General features: G+C 41.3%; 1 protein-coding gene across 3 annotated transcripts; it reads right to left on the reverse strand.

Annotated features, from left to right (window-relative positions):
- Positions 1-11,380: 11,380 nt before the first annotated feature.
- LOC123152424 (putative acyl-activating enzyme 19) lies at positions 11,381-20,015 on the reverse strand. 3 transcript variants are annotated; one of them, XM_044571974.1, is made up of 18 exons: positions 19,778-20,015; positions 19,255-19,674; positions 18,799-18,992; positions 18,151-18,351; positions 16,609-17,328; positions 15,713-16,437; positions 15,429-15,504; positions 15,262-15,348; positions 14,784-14,827; positions 14,413-14,521; positions 14,266-14,325; positions 13,996-14,080; positions 13,280-13,344; positions 12,853-12,912; positions 12,603-12,647; positions 12,195-12,298; positions 11,982-12,123; positions 11,381-11,826 (listed from the first exon to the last, which is right to left on the reverse strand). In XM_044571974.1, exons 1-18 carry the CDS (start codon positions 20,010-20,012, stop codon positions 11,602-11,604), a joined length of 3,597 nt encoding a protein of 1,198 aa, XP_044427909.1. In that variant the 5' UTR covers positions 20,013-20,015; the 3' UTR covers positions 11,381-11,601. The 3 variants fall into 3 exon arrangements, 2 of the variants coding, with proteins under 2 accessions (XP_044427909.1, XP_044427910.1); XM_044571975.1 differs by lacking the exon at positions 12,603-12,647; XR_006476187.1 differs by lacking the exon at positions 11,381-11,826 and having other exon boundaries at positions 12,101-12,123; positions 12,195-12,362.
- Between the last annotated feature and the right edge of the window lie 4,813 nt (positions 20,016-24,828).

Here is a 24,828-nt window from a genome sequence, read left to right on the forward strand (position 1 = left end):
ATAACTCGGTTACAAAACATGATCATCTCATACAATAAAATTCAGCATCATGTCTTGACCATATCACATCACAACATGCCCTGCAAAAACAAGTTAGACGTCCTCTACTTTGTTGTTGCAAGTTTTACGTGGCTGCTACGGGCTTAAGCAAGAACCAATCTTACCTACGCATCAAAACCACAACGATAGTTTGTCAAGTTGGTGTTGTTTTAACCTTCGCAAGGACCGGGCGTATCCACACTCGGTTCAACTAAAGTTGGAGAAACTGTCACCCGCAAGCCACCTATGTGCAAAGCACATCGGGAGAACCGGTCTCGCGTAAGCGTACGCGTAATGTCGGTCCGGGCCGCTTCATCCAACAATACCGCCGAACCAAAGTATGACATGTTGGTAAGCAGTATGAATTATATCGCCCACAACTCACTTGTGTTCTACTCGTGCATATAACATCAACACATAAAACCTAGGCTCGGATGCCACTGTTGGGGAACGTAGTAATTTCAAAAAAAATTCCTACGCACACGCAAGATCATGGTGATGCATAGCAACAAGAGGGAAGAGTGTGAGCTACGTACCCTTGTAGATCGACAACGGAAGCGTTTGGTTGATGTAGTCGTACGTCTCCACGGCCCGACCGATCAAGCACCGAAACTACGGCACCTTCGAGTTTTAGCACACGTTCAGCTCGATGACGATCCTCGGACTCCGATCCAGCAAAGTGTCGGGGAAGAGTTCCGTCAGCACGACGGCGTGGTGACGATCTTGATGTACTACTGTCGCAGGGCTTTGCCTAAGCACCGCTACAATATTATCGAGGACTATGGTGGCAGGGAGCGCCGCACACGGCTAAGAATATGATCACGTGGATCAACTTGTGTGTTTCTGGGGTGCCCCTGCCTCCGTATATAAAGGCTCAAGGGGGGGGGTGTGCGGCCGGCCTAGAGGTGGCGCGCCAGGAGGAGTCCTACTCCCTCCGGGGGTAGGATTCCCCCCCCCCCCCAATCCTAGTTGGAATAGGATTCGCGGAGGGGGGAAAAGAGAAAGGGGGGCCGGCCCCCTCTCCTTGTCCTATTCGGACCAAGGGAGGGGAGGGGCGCGCGGCCCATCTCAGGCTGCCTGTTCTCTTTTCCACTAAGGCCCACTAAGGCCCATATAGCTCCCGGGGGGTTCCGGTAACCTCCCGGTACTCCGGTAAAATCCCGATTTCACCCGGAACACTTCCGATATCCAAACATAGGCTTCCAATATATCAATCTTTATGTCTCGACCATTTCGAGACTCCTCGTCATGTCCGAAATCACATCCGGGACACCGAACAACCTTCGGTACATCAAAACGTATAAACTCATAATATAACTGTCATCGAAACCTTAAGCGTGCGGACCCTACGGGTTCGAGAACAATGTAGACATGACCGAGACATGTTTCCGGTCAATAACCAATAGCGGGACCTGGATGCCCATATTGGTTCCTACATATTCTACGAAGATCTTTATCGGTCAGACCGCATAACAACATACGTTGTTCCCTTTGTCATCGGTATGCTACTTGCCCGAGATTCGATCGTCGGTATCCAATACCTACTTCAATCTCGTTACCGGCAAGTCTCTTTACTCGTTCCGTAATACATCATCTTGCAACTAACTCATTAGTTGCATTGCTTGCAAGGCTTAAGTGATGTGCATTACCGAGAGGGCCCAGAGATACCTCTCCGACGATCGGAGTGACAAATCCTAATCTCGAAATATGTCAACCCAACATGTACCTTTGGAGACACCTGTAGAGCACCTTTATAATCACCCAGTTACGTTGTGACGTTTGGTAGCACACAAAGAGTTCCTCCGGCACACGGGATTTACATAATCTCATAGTCATAGGAACATGTATAAGTCATGAAGAAAGCAATAGCAACATACTAAACGATCGGGTGCTAAGTTAATGGAATGGGTCATGTCAATCAGATCATTCAACTAATGATGTGATCCCGTTTAATCAAATGACAACTCTTTGTCCATGGTTAGGAAACATAACCATCTTTGATTAACGAGCTAGTCAAGTAGAGGCATACTAGTGACACTCTGTTTGTCTATGTATTCACACATGTATTATGTTTCTGGTTAATACAATTCTAGCATGAATAATAAACTTTTATCATGATATAAGGAAATAAATAATAACTTTATTATTGCCTCTAGGGCATATTTCCTTCAGTTGCTATAAACACTAGTAAAGTTAACATCAATAACATGTATATCCAATATACCTTTGTTTACCTTGCCATCCTTCTTATGCGCCAAATACTTGGGGCAGTTCCACTTCCAGTGACCAGTCCCTTTGCAGTAGAAGCACTTAGTCTCAGGCTTAGGATCAGACTTGGGCTTCTTCACTTGAGCAGCAACTTGCTTGCCGTTCTTCTTGAAGTTCCCATTCTTCCCTTTGCCCTTTTTCTTGAAACTAGTGGTCTTGTCAACCATCAACACTTGATGTTTTTCTTGATTTCTACCTTCGTTGATTTCAGCATCACGAAGAGCTTGGGAGTTGTTTCCGTTATCCCTTGCATATTATAGTTCATCATGAAGTTCTACTAACTTGGTGATGGTGACTAGAGAATTCTGTCAATCACTATCTTATCTGGAAGATTAACTCCCACTTGATTCAAGCGATTGTAGTACCCAAACAATCTGAGCACATGCTCACTAGTTGAGGGATTCTCCTCCATCTTTTAGCTATAGAACTTGTTGGAGACTTCATATCTCTCAACTCGGGTATTTTCTTGAAATATTAACTTCAACTCCTGGAACATCTCATATGGTCCATGACGTTCAAAATTTCTTTGAAGTCCCGATTCTAAGCCATTAAGCATGGTGCACTAAACTATCAAGTAGTCATCATATTGAGCTAGCCAAACGTTCATAACGTCTGCATCTGCTCCTGCAATAGGTTTGTCACCTAGCGGTGCATCAAGGACATAATTCTTCTGTGCAGCAATGAGGATAAACCTCAGATCACGGATCCAATCCGCATCATTGCTACTAACATATTTCAACACAATTTTCTCTAGGAACATATCAAAATAAACACAGGGAAACAACAACGCGAGCTATTGATCTACAACATAATTTACAAAATACTACCAGGACTAAGTTCATGACAAATTTAAGTTCAATTAATCATATTACTTAAGAACTCCCACTTAGATAGACATCCCTCTAATCCTCTAAGTGATCACGTGATCCAAATCAACTAAACCATGTCCGATCATCACGTGAGATGGAGCAGTTTCATTGGTGAACATCACTATGTTGATCATATCTACTATATGATTCACGCTCGACCTTTCGGTCTCCGTGTTCCGAGGCCATATCTGTATATGCTTGGCTCGTCAAGTATAACCTGAGTATTCCGCGTGTGCAACTGTTTTGCACCCGTTGTATTTGAACGTAGAGCCTATCACACCCGATCATCACGTGGTGTCTCAGCACGAAGAACTTTCGCAACGGTGCATACTCAGGGAGAACACTTCTTGATAATTAGTGAGAGATCATCTTAAAATGCTACCGTCAAACTAAGCAAAAATAAGATGTATAAAAGATAAACATCATATGCAATCAAAATATGTGACATGATATGGCCATCATCATCTTGCTTCTTTGATCTCCATCTCCAAAGTACTGTCATGATCTATATCGTCACCGGCATGACAGCATGATCTCCATCATCTTGATCTATATCAATGTGTCGTCACGTGGTCGTCTCGCCAACAATTGCTCTTGCAACTATTGCTATCGCATAGCGATAAAGTAAAGCAATTATTGGACGCTTGCATCTTATGCAATAGAGAGACAACCATAAAGATTTTGCCAGTTGCTGATAACTTCAACAAAACATGATCATCTCATACAACAACTTATATCTCATCATGTCTTGACCATATCACATCACAACATGCCCTGCAAAAACAAGTTAGACGTCCTCTATTTTGTTGTTGCAAGTTTTACGTGGCTGCTACGGGCTTAAGCAAGAACCAATCTTACCTACGCATCAAAACCACAACAATAGTTTGTCAAGTTGGTGTTGTTTTAACCTTCACAAGGACCAGGCGTAGCCACACTCGGTTCAACTAAAGTTGGAGAAACTGACACCCGCCAGCCACCTGTGTGCAAAGCACGACGGTAGAACCAGTCTCGCGTAAGCGTACGCGTAATGTCGGTCCGGGCCGCTTCATCCAACAATACCGCTGAACCAAAGTATGACATGTTGGTAAGCAGTATGACTTATATCGCCCACAACTCACTTGTGTTCTACTCGTGCACAACATCAACGCATAAAACCTAGGCTCGGATGCAACTGTTGGGGAACATAGTAATTTCAAAAAAATTCCTACGCACACGCAAGATCATGGTGATGCATAGCACGAGAGGGGAGAGTGTTGTCTACGTACCCTCATAGACCGAAGCGGAAGCGTTGACGCAACGTAGAGGAAGTAGTCGTACGTCTTCCCGGTCCAACCGATCCAAGCACCGTTACTCCGGCACCTCTGAGTTCTTGGCACACGTTCAGCTCGATGACGCTCCCCGGGCTCCGATCCAGCAAAGCTTCGGGGAGGAGTTCCGTCAGCACGACGGCGTGGTGACGATCTTGATGTTCAACCGTCGCAGGGCTTCGCCTAAGCACCACTACAATATGACCGAGGTGTAATATCGTGGAGGGGGGCACCGCACACGGCTAAGGAACGATCATGAAGATCAACTTGTGTGTTCTAGGGTGCCCCCCTGCCCCCGTATATAAAGGAGCAAGGGGGGAGGCCGGCCGGCCCTATGGGGCGCGCCAAAGGTAGGGGGAGTCCTCCTCCTAGCGGGAGTAGGACTCCCCTTTCCTAGTCCAACTAGGAAGAAAGAGGGGGAAGGAAAGAGAGGGAGAGGGAGAGGGAAAGAGGGGCCGTGCCCCCCTCGCTAGTCCAATTCGGACTCCCCATGGGGGGGCGCCACCTCCTGGGCTGCTGCCCTCTCTCTCCCCTCAGGCCCACTAAGGCCCAATACTTCCCCGGGGGGTTCCGGTAACCCCTCCGGCACTCCGGTTTTCTCCGAAATCACCCGGAACACTTCCGGTGTCCGAATATAGTCGTCCAATATATCGATCTTTATGTCTCGACCATTTCGAGACTCCTCGTCATGTCCGTGATCACATCCGGGACTCCGAACAACCTTCGGTACATCAAAATACATAAACTCATAATGAAACTGTCATCGTAACGTTAAGCGTGCGGACCCTACGGTTCGAGAACAATGTAGACATGACCGAGACACGTCTTTGGTCAATAACCAATAGAGGAACCTGGATGCTCATATTGGTTCCTACATATTCTACGAAGATCTTTATCGGTCAGACCGCATAACAACATACGTTGTTCCCTTTGTCATCGGTATGTTACTTGCCTGAGATTCGATCGTCGGTATCCAATACCTAGTTCAATCTCGTTACCGGCAAGTCTCTTTACTCGTTTCGTAATACATCATTCCACAACTAACTCATTAGTTGCAATGCTTGCAAGGCTTAAGTGATGTGCATTACCGAGAGGGCCCAGAGATACCTCTCCGACATTCGGAGTGACAAATCCTAATCTCAAAATACGCCAACCCAACATGTACATTTGGAGACACCTGTAGAGCTCCTTTATAATCACCCAGTTACATTGTGATGTTTGGTAGCACACAAAGTGTTCCTCCGGCAAACGGTAGTTGCATAATCTCATAGTCATAGGAACATGTATAAGTCATGAAGAAAGCAATAGCAACGTACTAAACGATCGGGTGCTAAGCTAATGGAATGGGTCATGTCAATCAGATCATTCAACTAATGATGTGATCCCGTTAATCAAATAACAACTCTTTGTCCATGGTTAGGAAACATAACCATCTTTGATTAACGAGCTAGTCAAGTAGAGGCATACTAGTGACACTCTGTTTGTCTATGTATTCACACATGTATTATGTTTCCGGTTAATACAATTCTAGCATGAATAATAAACATTTATCATGATATAAGGAAATAAATAAGAACTTTATTATTGCCTCTTGGGCATATTTCCTTCATGATCATGCCTAGATATTCTCATAACTATGCTCAATTCTGTCAATTGCTCAACAGTAATTTGTTCACCCACCGTAGAAATACTTATGCTCTTGAGAGAAGCCACTAGTGAAATCTATGGCCCCCGAGTCTATTCTCATCATATCAATCTCCAGTCACTTTATTATTGCTTTGCTTTTTTACTTTTTCCTTTTATTTTACCTTGCATCTTTATACCAAAAATATTATCTATCATCTCTATCAGATCTCACTCTCGTAAGTGACCGTGAAGAGATTGACAACCCCTAATCGCGTTGGTTGCGTTGAGCTATTGTTTTGTGTAGGTACGAGGGACTCGCGCGTGGCGTCCTACTGGATTGATACCTTGGTTCTCAAAAACTGAGGGAAATACTTACGCTACTTTGTTGCATCATCCTCTCTTCTTCGGGGAAATCCTACGCAGTGCTCAAGAGGTAGCAAGAAGAATTTATGGCGCCGTTGTCGGGGAGTCTACGCAAAAGTCAACATACCAAGTACCCATCACAATCCGTATCTCTCGCACTACATTATTTGCCATTTACCTCTCGTTATGTTGAGATTGCAATTGTTTCTTTCCGCTTCCTTGCATATGCTAGTTTTTGCTTGCTATGATAATTTGTTTGCCTATAAGATGCCTATGCATAGGAAGTATGTTAGACTTAGATGTGTTTGCCACGTGTTTCATGATGCTTCTTTTGTGCTTCAATTCTTGTCTTTCATGTGAGCATCAATGAAATCTCTATGCCTAGCTAGGGGCGTTAAACGATAGCGCTTGTTGGGAGGCAACCCAATTTTATTTTAGTTTTTAGTTTTTTGTTTCTGTTTAGGAATAAATAATCCATCTACCTTCTGTTTAGATGTGGTTTTATCTTTTAATTAGTGTTTGTGCCAAGTTAAACCTATAGGATCTTCTTGGATGATAGTTATTTGATCTTGCTGTAATTTCCAGAAACTTCCGGTTCACGAAAACAATTATTAAAATTCACCAGAACGTGATAAAATAGTGATTCCAATTTCTGCCGATCAATAAAAAAATTGCCTAGGTCTTCCTATTTTGGCTGAATTTTTGGTGTTCCAGAAGTTTGCGTTAGTTACAGATTACTACAGACTGTTCTGTTTTTGGCAGATTCTGTTTTTCGTGTGTTGTTTGCTTATTTTGATGAATCTATGACTAGTAAAATAGTTTATAATCCATAGAGTAGTTGGAATACAGTAGTTTTAACACCAATATAAATAAAGAATGAGTTCATTACAGTACCTTGAAGTTGTGTTTTGTTTTCTTTCGCTAATGGAGCTCACGAGATTTCTGTTGAGTTTTGTGTTGTGAAGTTTTCAAGTTTTGGGTGAAATCTTTTGATGGATTATGGAACAAGGAGTGGAAAGAGCCTAAGCTTGGGGATGCCCATGGCACCCCAAAGATAATCCAAGGACACCAAAAAGTCAAAACTTGGGGATGCCCCGGAAGGCATCCCCTCTTTCGTCTACTTCCATCGGTAATTTTACTTGGAGCTATATTTTTATTCACCACATGATATGTGTTTTGCTTGGAGCGTCTTGTATAATCTGAGTCTTTGCTTTTTAGTTTACCACAATCATCCTTGCTGTACACACCTTTTGAGAGAGCCATACATGAATTGGAATTTGATAGAATACTCTATGTGCTTCACTTATATCTTTTGAGCTATATAGTTTTGCTCTAGTGCTTCACTTATATCTTTTAGAGCACGGTGGTGGATTTGTTTTATAGAAACTATTGATCTCTCATGCTTCACTTAGATTATTTTGAGATTCTTAAATAGCATGGTAATTTTCTTAATAATCTTAATATGCTTGGTATTCAAGATTTGTAAAATTTTCTTTTGAGTGCGTTGAATACTAAGAAAAGTTTGATGCTTGATAATTGTTTTGAGATATGAAGATGGTGATATTAGAGTCATGCTAGTTGAGTAGTTGTGAATTTGAGGAATACTTGTGTTAAAGTTTGTGATTCCCGTAGCATGCACGTATGGTGAACCGTTATGTGATGAAGTCGGAGCATGATTTATTTATTGATTGTCTTCCTTATGAGTGGCGGTCGGGGACGAGCAATGGTCTTTTCCTACCAATCTATCCCCCTAGGAGCATGCGTGTAATACTTTGCTTTGATAACTTCTAGATTTTTGCAATAAGTATATGAGTTCTTTATGACTAATGTTGAGTCCATGGATTATACACACTTTTCCTTCCTTCCACCATTGCTAGCCTCTCTAATACCGCGCACCTTTCGCCGGTATCATACACCCACCATATACCCTCCTCAAAATAGCCACCATACCTACCTATTATGGCATTTCCATAGCCATTCCGAGGTATATTTCCATGCAACTTTCTACCGTTCCGTTTATTATGACACGCTCCATCATTGTCATATTGCTAGCATGATCATGTAGTTGACATCGTATTTGTGGAAAAGCCACCATTCATAATTCTTTCATACATGTCACTCTTGATTCATTGCATATCCCGGTACACCGCCGGAGGCATCCACATAGAGTCATATTTTGTTATAAGTATCGAGTTGTAATTGTTGAGTTGTAAGAAAAATAAAAGTGTGATGATCATCATTTTTAGAGCATTGTCCCAAGTGAGGAAATGATGATGGAGACTATGATTCCCCCACAAGTCGGGATGAGACTCCTGACGAAAAATAAAAAAAGAGAAAAAAAGAGGCCATAAACAAAGAAGAGAAAAGGTCCAAATAAAAAAATGAGAGAAAAAGAGAGACGGGACAATGTTACTATCCTTTTACCACACTTGTGCTTCAAAGTAGCACCATGATCTTCATGATAGAGAGTCTCTCTTTTTGTCACTTTCATATACTAGTGGGAATTTTTCATTATAGAACTTGGCTTGTATATTCCAATGCTGGGCTTCCTCAAAATGCCCTAGGTCTTCGTGAGCAAGCGAGTTGGATGCACACCCACTTAGTTTCTTTTGTTGAGCTTTCATATACTTATAGTTCTAGTGCATCCGTTGCATGGCAATCCCTACTCACTCACATTTGATATCTATTGATGGGCATCTCCATAGCCCGTTGATACGCCTAGTTGATGTGAGACTATCTTCCCCTCTTTTTGACCACCATTCTATTCCACATATAGTGCTATATCCATGGCTCACGCTCATGTATTGCGTGAAGATCGAAAAAGTTTTGAAAATGTCAAAAGTATGAAACAATTGCTTGGTTTGTCATCGGGGTTGTGCATGATTTAAATACTTTGTGTGGTGAAGATAGAGCATAGCCAGACTATATGATTTTGTAGGGATAACTTTCTTTGGCCATGTTATTTTGAGAAGACATAATTGCTTTGTTAGTATACTTGAAGTATTATTATTTTTATGTCAATATGAACTTTTGTCTTGAATCTTTCGGATCTGAATATTCATACCACAATTAAGAAGATTTACATTGAAATTATGCCAAGTAGCACTCCGCATCAAAAATTCTCTTTTTATCATTTACCTACTCGAGGACGAGCAGGAATTAAGCTTGGGGATGCCTGATACGTCTCCAACATATCTATAATTTTTGATTGCTCCATGCTATATTATCTACTGTTTTGGACCATATTGGGCTTTATTTTCCACTTTTATATTACTTTTGGGACTAACCTATTAACCGGAGGCCCAGCCCAGAATTGCTGTTTTTTGCCTATTTCAGTGTTTCGAAGAAACGGAATATCAAACGGAGTCCAAACGGAATGAAACCTTCGGGAACGTGATTTTCTCATCAGATATGATCCAGGAGACTTGGACCCTCCATCAAGAAAGCCACGAGGCGGTCACGAGGGTGGAGGGCACGCCCCCCCTAGGGCGCGCCCCCCTGCCTCATGGCCCCCTCGAAGCTCCACCGACGTACTCCTTCCTCCTATATATACCTACGGACCCCCAAACGATCAGATACGGAGCCAAAAACCTAATTCCACCGCCGCAACTTTCTGTATCCACGAGATCCCATATTGGGGTCTGTTCCGGAGCTTCGCCGGAAGGGAAATCGATCACGAAGGGCTTCTACATCATCACCATAGCCTCTCCAATGAAGTGTGAGTAGTTTACCTCAGACCTTCGGGTCCATAGTTAGTAGCTAGATGGCTTCTTCTCTCTTTTTGGATCTCAATACAATGTTCTCCCCCTCTCTCGTGGAGATCTATTCGATGTAATCTTCTTTTTGCGGTGTGTTTGTTGAGACCGATGAATTGTGGGTTTATGATCAAGATTATCTACAAACAATATTTGAATCTTCTCTGAATTCTTTTATGTATAATTGGTTATCTTTGCAAGTCTCTTCGAATTATCAGTTTGGTTTGGCCTATTAGATTGGTTTTTCTTGCAATGGGAGAAGTGCTTAGCTTTGGGTTCAATCTTGCTGTGTCCTTACCCAGTGACAGAAGGGGCAGCAAGGCACGTATTGTATTGTTGCCATCGAGGATAACAAGATGGGGTATTTATCATATTGCATGAATTTATTCCTCTACATCATGTCATCTTGCTTAAGGCGTTACTCTGTTTTCATTAACTTAATACTCTAGATGCATGCTGGATAGCGGTCGATGAGTGGAGTAATAGTAGTAGATGCAGGCAGGAGTCGGTCTACTTGTCTCGGACGTGATGCCTATATACATGATCATGCCTAGATATTCTCATAACTATGCTCAATTCTGTCGATTGCTCAATAGTAATTTGTTCACCCACCGTAGAAATACTTATGCTCTTGAGAGAAGCCACTAGTGAAATCTATGGCCCCCGGGTCTATTCTCATCATATCAATCTCCAATCACTTTATTATTGCTTTGCTTTTACTTTTGCCTTTTATTTTACCTTGCATCTTTATACCAAAAATATTATCTATCATCTCTATCAGATCTCACTCTCGTAAGTGACCATGAAGGGATTGACAACCCCTAATCGCGTTGGTTGCGTTGAGCTATTGTTTAATGTAGGTACGAGGGACTCGCGCATGCCCTCCTACTGGATTGATACCTTGGTTCTTAAAAACCGAGGGAAATACTTACGCTACTTTGCTGCATCATCCTCTCCTCTTCGAGGAAATCCAACGCAGTGCTCAAGAGGTAGCAGCAACCGACCATGTGTAACCCTAGATACCCCTGGTGCCTATATAAGCCAGAGGGTTTAGTCTGTAGAGGCATTCGTCATCATCATGATTACCCCAAGGGTTTAGTCTCCAACTTACGATCTCGAGGTAGATGAACTCTGTACTTTGATACACCCATAATATAGGCAAGAGCATGACATAGGGTTTTACCTCCTTAAAGTTGCATATATTTCTACACTGCCTTCATACATCAGCTTATGTACAAATGCAACATGTTGCTCTCGACAAACAATTCTGCTCTTCCTAAGAAAAAACAATCATCCTGATGCATAAAAAGAGACTGATTAGTACATCGACCAAGCTTGAAGGTGTATTTTCCGCAGAAAAGGAGCGAGGGCCGTTTATGGCTCTGCTTCCGCTTTTGAACCCAGTACACTCGGGATAGCACCAAGGTTGTAATCTGATTGTGATACTGAATATCGAGCACTTAACCAAAGGTTTATGGCGTGGAAATCCAACCTTTGGAACCCAAGCACCAGTACCTTCTGCATATCTTTGTTGACAGTTCGACTGGATGTGTCTGATATCTGAGTACTGTGCATCTTACCAAAAGAACAAGTCTCTTGCTGCAGAACCACATAAGGATTAAGATACCATGCTGAGCAGCTTGGTGTAGCAAGGGAAACTAAATTGTGTGCTATTCACTTCAGTTAAATGGATTAGTGATTGAGAGACAATGTAGTCGATCATCTCTGCAGCCAACAAAGATGCGCCCACCCACCATCAAGGGAGATGAGAAGATGTCCCCAGGAAGATCCATGGCTGCAAACTCTTGCACAGAGTAACCAACTTTCCCCTGCTCAGCATCAGCTCTAATCCCAAGGACACGGACCTTCCCAGAACTTGTGCAGATACAAGCAAATCTGCAAAAAGAACAGCTATAACATTTTCACACCTATTTGCCATAAGACTTTGCTATCAATATGCCAAGTACCTCTCTGATGTTCCAGATGGTGTTGATGCTAACACTTCATCAACAAAAGCAGATGCAGTAATTGGGTCGCCGAAGTCATATGACCAAAGAAGATCACCAGATGTCTGTGGTGAAATCATTAATGTTTAAGTACTTAATGTGAAGATAAGCCATGATCTCCTAGTAAACCTAAAATGCAATAAATAAAGTTCAATTTTTAACACAAAAAGAACTTGAAAGTTACCCGCAGCTGCTAAATTGACATCACAAAATAAGTAAACACAACAGTGGGAGAGATTCTATGATCATTAACTGTATTTCTGGAAATGATGTGCAAAAAATACAGCATGCTACTCTCTCACTAATGCCCGTAAAAAAGATTGTGTTGTCTCAAAAGATACATTTGGAAGTTCAGTAAGTAAGACTTACAATATCAAAAGAGTATAAACTTCCATCACGGGAAGGTATCAGCACCTGCCATTGACATGTATGCAAAAGTTTGGTTCAGTTTACTTCAAACTGGGACCACATAAAGTTGTGAACTGTAGTTGAGCTCAAGCAATTAGCTCATGAGGAAATAACCTTTTCAGAATTCTCAAATTTAAATTATATACTGTGGAATAATATGAACATAAAACTACATAAGACAAACGAGATTTTGATAAACAAAGAACCATACCTGAGAAGGAAGCGCAGATGACACACATGCACCAGCAAAAATAGGACCACCAACAGTTGCCTGGGTTTTAAAGAAATTAGTTATGGCTCTGTGATAAACAATTAAATAATACTAACAAAATTGACAGTATGGAATAATACTAAATAACAACAAGATCAAAGCAAATAAAATCTTGATAGACAAGACTTAAAAACAAGGGTGTCTAAAACATAAATTGGCATCCATAAACTACAATTGTTCTCTTGAGTACTCTGCTCAATGTTAGTAAGTTCTGTAGGCTGAATAGTTAGCTTTAGTCTACCAGATGTCTGGTAGGTCTACCAGACAACTCTAAAAGAATAACTGTTCCTTTGTATATCATTCTGTTGCAGACTGTAACTTTGTAACAATAGCTTCACAAACACAATAGGGAGAAGAGCTATTCCACCTTCCAGACAACAGTGCCATGTGAGTTCAACGCGATCACCAGACCGTTCACCAAGCAACAAACAACTGCAAAATGGAAGTTAGTAATCAGTATAAATTGGCATCCATAAGTGAAAAATACTGAATGTACATAGCAAATTCCCAGTACATTCCTTATCGAACCCACACATTGGCTGAGGTCAATACACATGTTATGTTTAATTTATTTTTATAATGTTAAACTTGGCACCTTAAAACATATGCCACATAGCTAGCCAAAAGTATGCTCAGGACATGCACGGCTGCACAATTTTCTTGGGGCCTCCCCAACAGTTTCATGTTTAAAATAAATGGTTTTGACTGATGCTCAGATGCTGCCATGCCAGGGAGGAACTTATGGGATTCAGATTTTACAAGGAAACTTGAAAATATTGGATGAATAAAAGTGCATCGCTAAAAAAAATCAACATTTGAGAAATACATATGAAAAAGTAGGCAAAAAAATTCAACATTTCTGAAATACATATGAAAAAGTAGGCATTAACTAAATGGTGAAAAGGTGAATTTTCAAAAATTAAATCTGAATGTGGACCAACTCCTAAAATCGACTGGCTCTTGCTACCTTTAACGTTGCATCCTCGTAACTCTTTTTTGTGTCAAGAAAATTTAATCATAAAATACGCATGGACATACTGCAAGACATCTGTGCTCATGCCTCATGGCTAGCTTAAGAATTACCATTTCCACTTTGATGATCGATGGCAAGAGAACTGAAAATTGCTTCCCCAGCTTCATATTGCCAAACTATTCTGAATGATGGAACCTGCTACCACCAAAAGAAACCAGTGAAGACTCTAGATACTCACTCGTTGCTAATTATTTTACTTTCTATTACCAGCTTTGCTGCAGACAATTCCCATGGAAACAATAGAAAGAACGATAAAAAGAAAAGAAAAACATGCACATTTTCTCCTTTAAAGTTATCACGGGGAATATATCATAAGTCACCTCAAGGGATATTGCAGTTACAAGGCCACTCGTACAAGCAACATAGATCATGTCGTGTGCCTGCAAGGAGCAATCCAGATAACACAAGATCAATAGAGTCCTTGCACAGATTTAAGGCAGATGCATGCTGTGAATCAGTAAAAATACCATGTCCACAGCAGGAGAACCATAGATGCTTCCACCACAAGATACTTTATAAGCGCAGCAACGATCTTGGTAATTTAGTGCATATAAATGATGATCATAAGAGCCACACCTGACAACCATACACAGCATATTATTAACAAAAAATTTAACAGCAGTACAGTTGTCTATTGTGCAAACTTATGTCTCTGTATGATTGAAGAGTGAGTAGACAGATCATTGGTTCACTCATTCTAGCTGAAAACACAACATTTTATTATCATAATAACAAATGTGCTTTCATCTAAACTGAGAGAAAAGTTATATACAGAGAGAACTGTGACAGGTGATAGTAGCGTACTATGATGAACAAGAGAAAGATTATGGAATGGTACCATATTAAATTCCTTGTCCTGTCAACAACTGGTTGCATTTTTACCTGAAAGAAGATTCTTAATTTGGGATATGAAATATCAAAAATATTAGATGCTTCTTAAGATGTTCCATCATGTATGCTGTAACAAAATAATCATCGTGTGACTTAGTAACTGCATTATCAAATTCCATGTGCCAGAAATAGTACCATCATGGACCTTTGCATAACTTAAGTGTGACATTTAGCCCCTTTACCATTTCACTTGCAGCAGTTAAAGAACTATAGCCTACTCAACATGAACATACAGTCAGGAGACTTTCTGAAAATCAAACATCCCAAAGAAGCTGATATCTATTATAGTTTTATTTACGTCTAGCACACAAAATAATCAGTCCCTTGTCATTCTTAGTGTTCCTCAGAGATGGGATAAAAATACATCTGCCATATTTCAAAGTGAGGTTTAAAAGAAAATTCAAATAAAAATGCAGCAATTGTACCTCTCCATCTGTTTGAACTGTCCAAGATAGTTTACCAGTCAACATATCATGAAAGTAAATTTTCCCTTTATAACATCCAACCACAACCTGTCCAACAGATTAATGATGAGCTAGATCGCAAAATGATTGGCAAGTTGCTATGTCAACTAGTTCAAGAATCACATCACCTCTGAAAAATCACCAGTAATAGCAGCAGAACACTCCACACGTCCTTCCAATTTGACACTCCACCTCACTGAACCACTGCATAATAAATTGGAAGTAAATTGTAAAAATATTCAGTATGCATATGTCAGATCAGAACTTCTATCTCACTGAATCAAATTCAAATTAATTGAATCAATAAGAACGGCATGAGAGCATATGTGGCACACCAGACCGAGGATTTAGCATTCAAAGTAATAAGAAAAATAAAAGAAACAATGACTAAGAACTAGCAAGCAAAACTCACTTGCAACAATCGATGCAGAGAAATAAATGTGAATGGGACCCAATAAATATGTTTATCATCCCATTGTTCAGGACAAGCAAAGGTGAGGCATCAACACATGAATCCAAAGGAATGTTCCAAAGTTCCTGAAGATAACCTCTTTTGTTGTATGAAACATGTGAGCAAACATCTTCAAGTTGCAGCTTCCCTTCATCGTCATGCATAAATCTGTTGCAACGTCCAATAGACCACTTCTTGTGTAAACAAAAGTTCAGGATCCACTGACTCCCCATGACACTGTTTCTGTACTTCAAGCATGTATCCAAGTAGAGATCGTTTACCTGGCATCTGTCATCAGGAGAGAATGGATATTTGTTAAGCTGGCCATCTGTTTCATTTCCGTAACTCCCAGCAATTTGATAATGTGCACGCTTTCCATTTATCCGTGCTTTGCCTCCATGATAACTATCATCCACATTTGCAGCAACCGGGTCGAATAGTCCATGTATGCTTGTAGATACGTTCAGGCCCTTCTTAGGCTGAGGCTCATCAGTAGGAGAAACCAAATTACTATGCTCCACAACTAAAGCGTGCAAAAGCATAGAAGGGGTTGGATAGATATAAAGCAGTCTCATGTCAATCTCCAACTTGTGGGCTGCATGGGCGGCAGAAATTGAGTTACCACCCAAGGTGAAAAAATCATCAAACTCGGAAACTTCATCAACAAGCAGGGCGTCACAAAATGCCTATTGTAGATAGAGACAGCATCAGTACAACATGAACATGAATGGACACTGTACAAAAATAAATAAAAACTGAAAGAAGAAAAAAAACACAAATGCCAGATTAAAAAGAAACAATAAGTTATCAGGCAAAAAAGCAAAAACAAGAGACAACACTTAGAATTAAGAACAAACCTTTTTAATAACTTGTAAATATGGATTAACTGGACCACTTCCAGACTTAATTTGCTCAATTCCACATGGTTCCAATGCACATTCCAAACTTGATAACTTAACATAGTCAACCTTTCCTGAAGAAGTCAAAGGTAAGGACTTCACGTGGAGAAAGAAGCTTGGAATCATAGCTGGTGGAACCTTCTTGATGAGCCAACTTCGAATTGATGCCATGACATCTTGAGAAGAATTTACTTCTCTATACTGCACGCTATCTTTCACAATTTCATCCTTATTCTTAAACACCAGGTATGCCTTATAATCTGGAGACCCTTTACTTTGGAAAGTAACTGCAGCATCACTGACAGCAGGATGTTCCTTTAAGGTGGATTCTACCTCTTCTAGTGAAAAACGCTGCCCGTAATTTTTTACAGAACGGTCCCTTCTCCCAAGGAAAACAAGTTCACCAGCCTTCAGCCGTCGAGCATAGTCACCCGTTTTGTAGTATTTTGAACTTTCACTGCCTTCAGTGTGATTACTCCTCAGAAACTCAGCTAAATAACCATAGAATAAACATGCTCCACTAACACAAATTTCACCTTCAGCTGCAATCCCAGCATGCTTCACAAGAAAAACTTCACAATTAGCAATAGGAAATCCAATCGGTACACTGGTTATTTCTTCACGCTCTAAAATTGCAGGCAGATCTTTGCAATCAAAGAATGTACAATCACCAGAAACCTGAAACACAAGTACAAATTTTGAATAAAGATACATAACAAACACCAACACTATAATTTGAACCAGTCCCTGTGTGGACTAAACTGAACAAAAGATAGCAAAAAAGAAACAACAGTAATTTTAAGCCCCCAGTGAGATGAAACAATGATGCAACTGAGCTCATAGATTGATGGATATTAGGGACAGAAGTATGCCATTTCTGTTCTTCTATTTAACATGTTGCTCAGATTGCAACACTCTATGTATCTCTTCTGTGTCGTAATTCCAGACCAATTTAACATCTCAGGATGAAAAAGGGACACAAATTCAGTTTTAAAGATCATCTCCGGGCGTAAGAGGTAGTAGGGAACTCGAGCACTTAGTCCTTAATATGGCATAGCAACTCATTACAATGATTCCCCTAAATTTACATTTAATAGATAGCAGTAAAACTGTGGTTAGTAAATGATGTACCAATGGCAGGAGCAAAGCACTCCCTGTCACGAGCCTAATTTTTGGGGAGGAAATGTACATCCATAGCAGGAGCAAAGAACTCCCTGTCTCAAGCCTAATTCTGTATGAAATTTTTAGAAGGTTTTAAACTATCTGCATAAAGATGGCACAGAGAACTCAATTATGTGAATGCAATGAAAATATTTAAACATCCTTTTTATTAATAGCCAAGTTGGGAAAATTCAGCCGGCTGGCCAAAGTAGTGTTGATTAGCACTGGCGTTGTCTAGTGAAAACGTTAGGTAAGAGTAAGAATGTATCAGAGAGAGAAAATAGACTTGATCTCCTCTGGAAAAAAAAACAGAAAATATTTGGTGGGTAACTTTCTCACCTCTGTTGTTCCATACAAATTTATGATAGTAGTCTCTGGCAGAATTTCACGAACTCTCTTCCACAGCACTAAGGACAGAATCTCCCCACTAAATACCAAGATCTTAAGAGAGTTATATCCACATGAAATATTTTTCTCCAGGGTAGGTAGTATTATCTCCATCAGCGACGGAACTATAGTCACCCTTGATATACGATATGCCTATGACAACATGAGCCAATGCAAGGGCAATGAATGTTATACCAAAAAGACAAGGGAGTTTTATGTAATGATGGACCAAGAAAATCAGGAATAACATTCTAGGAGCTATTATTTTGTCAAGCATCTATTCAAGTCAAACAGGAAAGAGCCTCAGACAATCCCTTGATTACAACAGCAACAAACTATAAATATTGTTTGCTATAATAATGGTATAGTACATTATCTCAGTGTTATCCAATTTTCTCAGTGTTAAATGGTAATTCCACAATATCAAACTGAATTCTTGAAACGGTAATTTTATTTCTGAGATTCATATGCAATATTATTCAAGTAATAAGCTTTGGAGATTTTGATCAGACACATAAAAACTAACTGGATAAGGAAACCAAATACATGGAAGTATTTTCACTAGAAGAATGACTAACGCATATATGAAGGTTAAGTAACCTTAATCAAGTTGGCCAATGATGCTGGATTGGCTCTCCAATTATTGGGGGGAATGACAAGTGTTGTGCTAGTCAACACAGCAGAAAGAAACTCCTGAAGATGGTCAACAAAGCTGACAGATGTCTTAAATAACAACACATCATCCGAACACAAAGGATTCCTTCTTTGCATCCACAAAAAGCGATTCAGAAGACCTAGCGCATGATAGTAAAAGAAGCATTTCTCAGTAAATTGGTTGCTCAGCCAAACCTAAAATTCAGTGGGAACCACCTAATGGACACACCATAATAAAATTGCAAAACCGCCTAATAAGTGGAATAGTAACCTAGAAGTCTAGAACATCAGGCTAGCATCTAGAAATATGTTGACCAATTCCTTTGCCATTTCACATGCGGAGCAACATAATACCGTGATGAGTGATGACACATGTAATTTCACAACAATATGAATGTTTACCTTTCTCCATTCCACAAACACCTTTGGGTCTTCCAGTAGAACCAGACGTGAACATCACATAGCAGAACTCCCGTGGCCTCTCATGCTCGCACGGCCAAGCAAGCTCATCTCCACCAATCCCAACCTCTCCATCATATAACCCTTGCCGGATGTCTCCGTTCAATCGCAGAACAGGGCAAGAGCAGCCCTTAAGAACATCGTCTTCATGCGAAACCCCTGCCGATACGAGTAGCGCCGCATTAGAGGCAGAGACAGCTGACCGGACCCTGTCCTCCGGCCACGAGGGGTCCAGTGGCAGGAACGCCTCCCCGCACCTGAGCACGGCGAGGACGGCTGCGACGTACTCCACCGACGGCGAGGCGTACACCCCCACCACCCTAGGTGTCGCGCCGGCGCCTCCCCTCTGTCGATCCGAGCAGCCTAGGGTTCCAAATTCAGGGTCAGATAGGCGGGGGGAGGGGGTTGGGGGCGAAATTACAGCAGACAACAAATCAGCCGAGTGCATCGCAGCTCACACACGCACCTGGGGACTCGTCGTCGCCGGGATGGTCGGTGGAAGGGCGAGGAAGCGCGGCGGCTATGCGGCGGGAGAGCGAGGAGACGGCGCAGAGGAGGTCGCCGCAGGCGAAGCGGCGCCCGCCGTCGCCTGCGTGGACGACGGCGAGCCGGGCGGGGTCCCGGCGCGCGGCGCGGTCGAAGGCGTGCGAGATGCAGCACGGCTCATCCACCTCCGCCGCCGCCGCCGCCGCCGCCGCCATTCCGCCGCCGAGCTCGGCGCGCGCCAGCGGAGAAGGAAATTAAACCGACACCCTAGCGGAAGCGGATAGTGCAAAATCCGCCTTCGAGCTCAGTTTGCGTACTGTGCGGAGCCGTTTCCCCAACGCTGAGAAGCGCAAATCTTCAATTTTGTTTTTCTTGAACCGGCAAATCTTCAGTTTGTTACATGGTTCGAGTCGAAAATACATTTACACTTTGTATACTCCTATAGGCGAAGGGCATATCTCAGATACCTTTTATGTTCTAAATTAAGATTTATACCAAATCTAAATGGACGGATAAAAGATGCTAAACCTAAGTCCGGTGCCAACTATATTGATGGTGATTTGACCAACAAACTGATGACATCTTGTTCCATCTAAAGTAGACCTTCAGCAGTTCATGTTGGTGATCTTATCTACAGGCTTGTGAACATTATATACCTCGCCGATCAGTTACATATCAACGCAGTTGATTTTGTTGTAAACCATCTTGGACCGGCTGTAGAACTCGCACTTGTAGAACCTCTGGCACTCACACCTCTAAAACCAACTCGATGCATGATCCATACATAAATGCCCCTCCTTTTCCTGGTGTCTCTTATTCCCTGATAGAACTTTTATATTATATTTATGTTCATCTACCATCTCTCAAAGACTAGCTCCTCTTTCATCTTCACCTTTCACAAATCCGAATGTGATGGAAGAGTGTTCCAACTAGTAGAACTAGATGTCACTGCTTGAGTCACGATGGGGCGGTATATATGCACACGCACATACACACACCAAACATCATGATGTTCATGGTTGGAAGTCGTTGGCTCGGTACAATTGTCTATTTATTTATGTAAAGGTCTAAATGATATATTTCGTAGCCCTCCTTATTTTTCAAGTTAGACATGATATTTTTCAGCAACCATGAAGTAAAGCCTAAGTAAATATAGTAGTACATGCATCACGGTTGCTATGCGACCTTTTCCAGGGTGATGGCTAACAAGTTTTGACCGATATTTTTCTTTGAGAGCTCATGTATGGAGTTTGGCATTGTATTGTTCATACAAGTTACGATTAATGTTTGGAGATCTTATCTTCTCTTTTATGTAGGACAATGCGTTTACACAATACTATTAAAATGAGTATTAATCGCATAATTTTGGTGAAATTGTGATGCATAATTCTTTGTAATTCACATATATAAACTGAAATATCAAGAAAACAATGACTGGGTTTGAACACACTTTAAGTAAGGGGTCTGTCTAGGGCACATTTGTTTAGGGCACATCCAGATGTGCCCTAATTATTGCCAATTTAAGTGAATCAATCATACTATAAAGAAAAAAATAAAAAACATTGTCTAGACAAATCTTCACGTAGTCAATGACATATGACTTAGATGTGCAATACTTAGTGCACATCTAAATATGCTTTAGCATAACTGTCAAGAATAACTAGTAAATGCACCTGCAATGTCCATTGATATTTGGTGAAATATTAATTGCACACCAATATTAGCTAGAACAATAATTACATGTTAATTGTGGGATTAGAGTTGATATTAACATTTAATATGACATTAATTGCATGCTAAACATGTTGAGAGCAATCCAAATTGTTGAATCGGGCCGAGATTAGGTAATACTATCTCCATTTCAAAATGTAGTGCCTATTTGTTTTCTAAAAGTCAAACATGTCTTTGTTTGACCAAGTTTAAGGAAAAAATTGTCTGACATCCATAATACAAAGTTAGTTATTCGATTCACTATGAAGTGTACCTTTATATTTTATCTATTTAATATTTCAGATGTTGACAGGTTATCCTAAAAACTTGGTATAAAAATATGGTGTGAATGGTACAATAAAAAAGGGACCTTAGGCGATTGTTTTTTTATATTTTTTTCAGTTTCACCATGGATTGAAAACAAGCCCGACATGGCTTCTTCTTACTCCAACCCGCCTGCCTCACCTCCGGCGAGTCCTCATCCGAACCCTCGCCAGGGACGCTGCGTCAACCCCTAACTCGGCCTCAGATGCTGCCTCTCTTTCCTACTCAAGCAAGCGAGTAAAAACAAAGCCAGTAAAAAACATGAACAGGGTGAGCGAACATCGCTTCTCTTACAAAAAAAAAAGATGGATGTTGTCAAAGATACCAGACACATTGGAATTTGGCAGCAACAGAATTTTGTTAGAATAATATGGCACGCCATGCACAAACACATGTGAAACATGGGCATCTGAGAACACATTTTATTCATACGTAATTTGGGACGACTAAATCCAGCGAATAATAATGGTTTTCCTCCAGAGTTGATCAATAATCACATGGAAGTAGTGGAGAGAATACTGGACTCCCGCACACACGCACCTGGGGGCGTCATTGCCGTGGAGGCCGGTGCAAGGGCGAGGAAGCACAGGACGGCTGAGAGGTGGTCACCACGGGTGAAGCATGGACGCAACGAGTCAGGCAGGGTCCCGGCGCGCAGCGCTGTCAAACGCGTGCGAGATGCAGCACGACTCTTACACTGCCACGAGCTTCTGGGTCGGCACTCGCCAACAGAGAAGGAAAGCAAACCGAAACCCAAAGTGGAAGAAGCCATGTGCAAATCTCAGTTTGAGTAACTGTTTTCCCAGCATCAAGAGACACGCAAATCTTCATTGTGTTACATAGGTTGAGTCGAAATTTACAAACACATTTGCTCTGTCATCTCTGACTGGACTACAACTAGGCCATCCCAGGTTGTATACTTAGTAAAGGAAGAACTTCTTAGTACACGCCATGTAACGTGATGTTACCGTACGGGTGATCATTCTTGGAAGCCCTAACATGCTCATCCGTCAGCCCGCTAAAGGATCGTTCAGTCCAAGGACGCCAAAATGGTAGGAGCATCCACAGACAGCTCCGCAACATGTTGTGTTGTCCCTTTTCTGGCTCCCTTCGTCTATATCTCGTCCAAGACCTTGTTTAACAAGGAGCCTTCACCCCTGGTCGACGACAAATATGCGACATTGATCTCTTCCATGAATTCAGTAGCTCACCCTTGTGCCACCCAAAGAAGTCCTTTTATGGGTCGGCGTTTGTGAGGTTACCAACAGGCTTGAAAATGTGATATGCCTCATTGATCTCTTGCATGTCACCATACGGAAGGGTGGTGTGCGCCATCTAGACAAAGATTCTAGATTCCCCCTTCCTGAAGCAACTCGATGGATGGTCCGCATAGAAACGTTCTTCCTTTTCCCAGTGTCTCTTATTCCCCAATACACTTTTTATATTCTATTTATGTTCAACTCCTATCACTCAAGACTAACTCGTCTTTTTTCCTCGGCTTTTTCAGTTTTGAACGTGATGCAAGAGTGTTCCAACTATTAGAAGTCGATGCTACTGCTTGAGTGATGATGGGTTGCTATATATATGCGTGAGAGCCCATGCGCACACACACAGACCAGATGCCATGATGTTCATGGGTTGGAAGTTGTTGGCTTGTATAATTTTGCATTGATATTATTTAAAGGTCTATGACATGTTTCGTCATCATCCTTCTTTAAAATTCAAAATAATATTGTGCAGTAACCATGGTGTGAAGCCCAAGTAAAGATAGTACATCTAATGTGTTTTCGTGCCAATTTTAAGATAATTGACCTGCATGTTTTGACTGATTTGTTTTTCTTTGAGAGCTCATGTCTGGAATGTGGCATTGTGTTACTTGTAAGCTGGAATTAATGTTCGGAGATCTTATCCTCTCTTTTTTTACATAAGACAATGCTTTTCATATACAATACTACTAAAATTGGTCATTAGTTTCATAATTTGATACTGTGATGCATAGTACTTTGCCATTCAAAGGTTGGACATAAACCATAATATCAAGCAAAACATTGATATAATGGATGATACTTCTAATTCCAAAACACAATTTAAAGGGCTGATTTTGCAGAATGCTGATATTTAGGACATTGATTTATTTTCTTCCTAAAACTCAGTAGTTGTTTCTGTTCACTTTCCTCTCTCTTCATAGTTAAGCACCGAGTGCATTCACCGGCAAGGTGATGCTTCCTTGAACGAGTTGCCCCTTCCATATTTTCTATACCCAACCATGTAACCTAGAAGGAGGTTTCCATCCAAATAGTTTTTTTTTATTTTTGCTCTTTTCTATGATTTTTTGGCAGCATTTATTGGGTGCAGTATTGGATGATTGTTTGTATTTTTTATAGCAGAAGTTGGAAGCTTAATTATGCATGAAAACAGACTGTACACGACTGCTACACAAAATAGCCGATTATGCTATTCTCCTAGCAGAACATGCATTAATTTTTTTGAAAAGGAGGATAACTTCTGACCTCTGCATCAGGACGATGCATGCAGCCATATATTATTAATAGATCAAAATTCAGTAGCTGAACACCATCGACCTGGAAAAAGGCAAAAAATAAACCCTGAGGCCATATACCTCACGATAGTAACTCCCCCAGATAACCGGTAACCCTATGATAAAAGACAGAACATAAACGATTAAAATACACAACTCCTAGGCTACGCCTTCAACAAGGAATCACCGCACGTGCGTCGATGATGGCGAGTCCACCACAAGGTTGAACTTCGGATTCTCATCCCCAAAGCAAAGCTTCAATCCACCACCTTCAGCAAGGACACAACGCAGGCGCTCGACAGCATAGCCCGGTCAGAGATCTTGTGTTTCCACCAGAGTGCATAAGTTTTGTTGTTGAAGCTGTCTGTACCATCCGCCTTTAATCGCCCACCGACGCCTCGATAGCTGGATACCTTTGGAGAAGACAACGGAAGACAAAGACATCACATACCACCTGC

Source organism: Triticum aestivum, chromosome 7A, assembly GCF_018294505.1.
Source record: "Triticum aestivum cultivar Chinese Spring chromosome 7A, IWGSC CS RefSeq v2.1, whole genome shotgun sequence".
NCBI lineage: Eukaryota > Viridiplantae > Streptophyta > Magnoliopsida > Poales > Poaceae > Triticum > Triticum aestivum.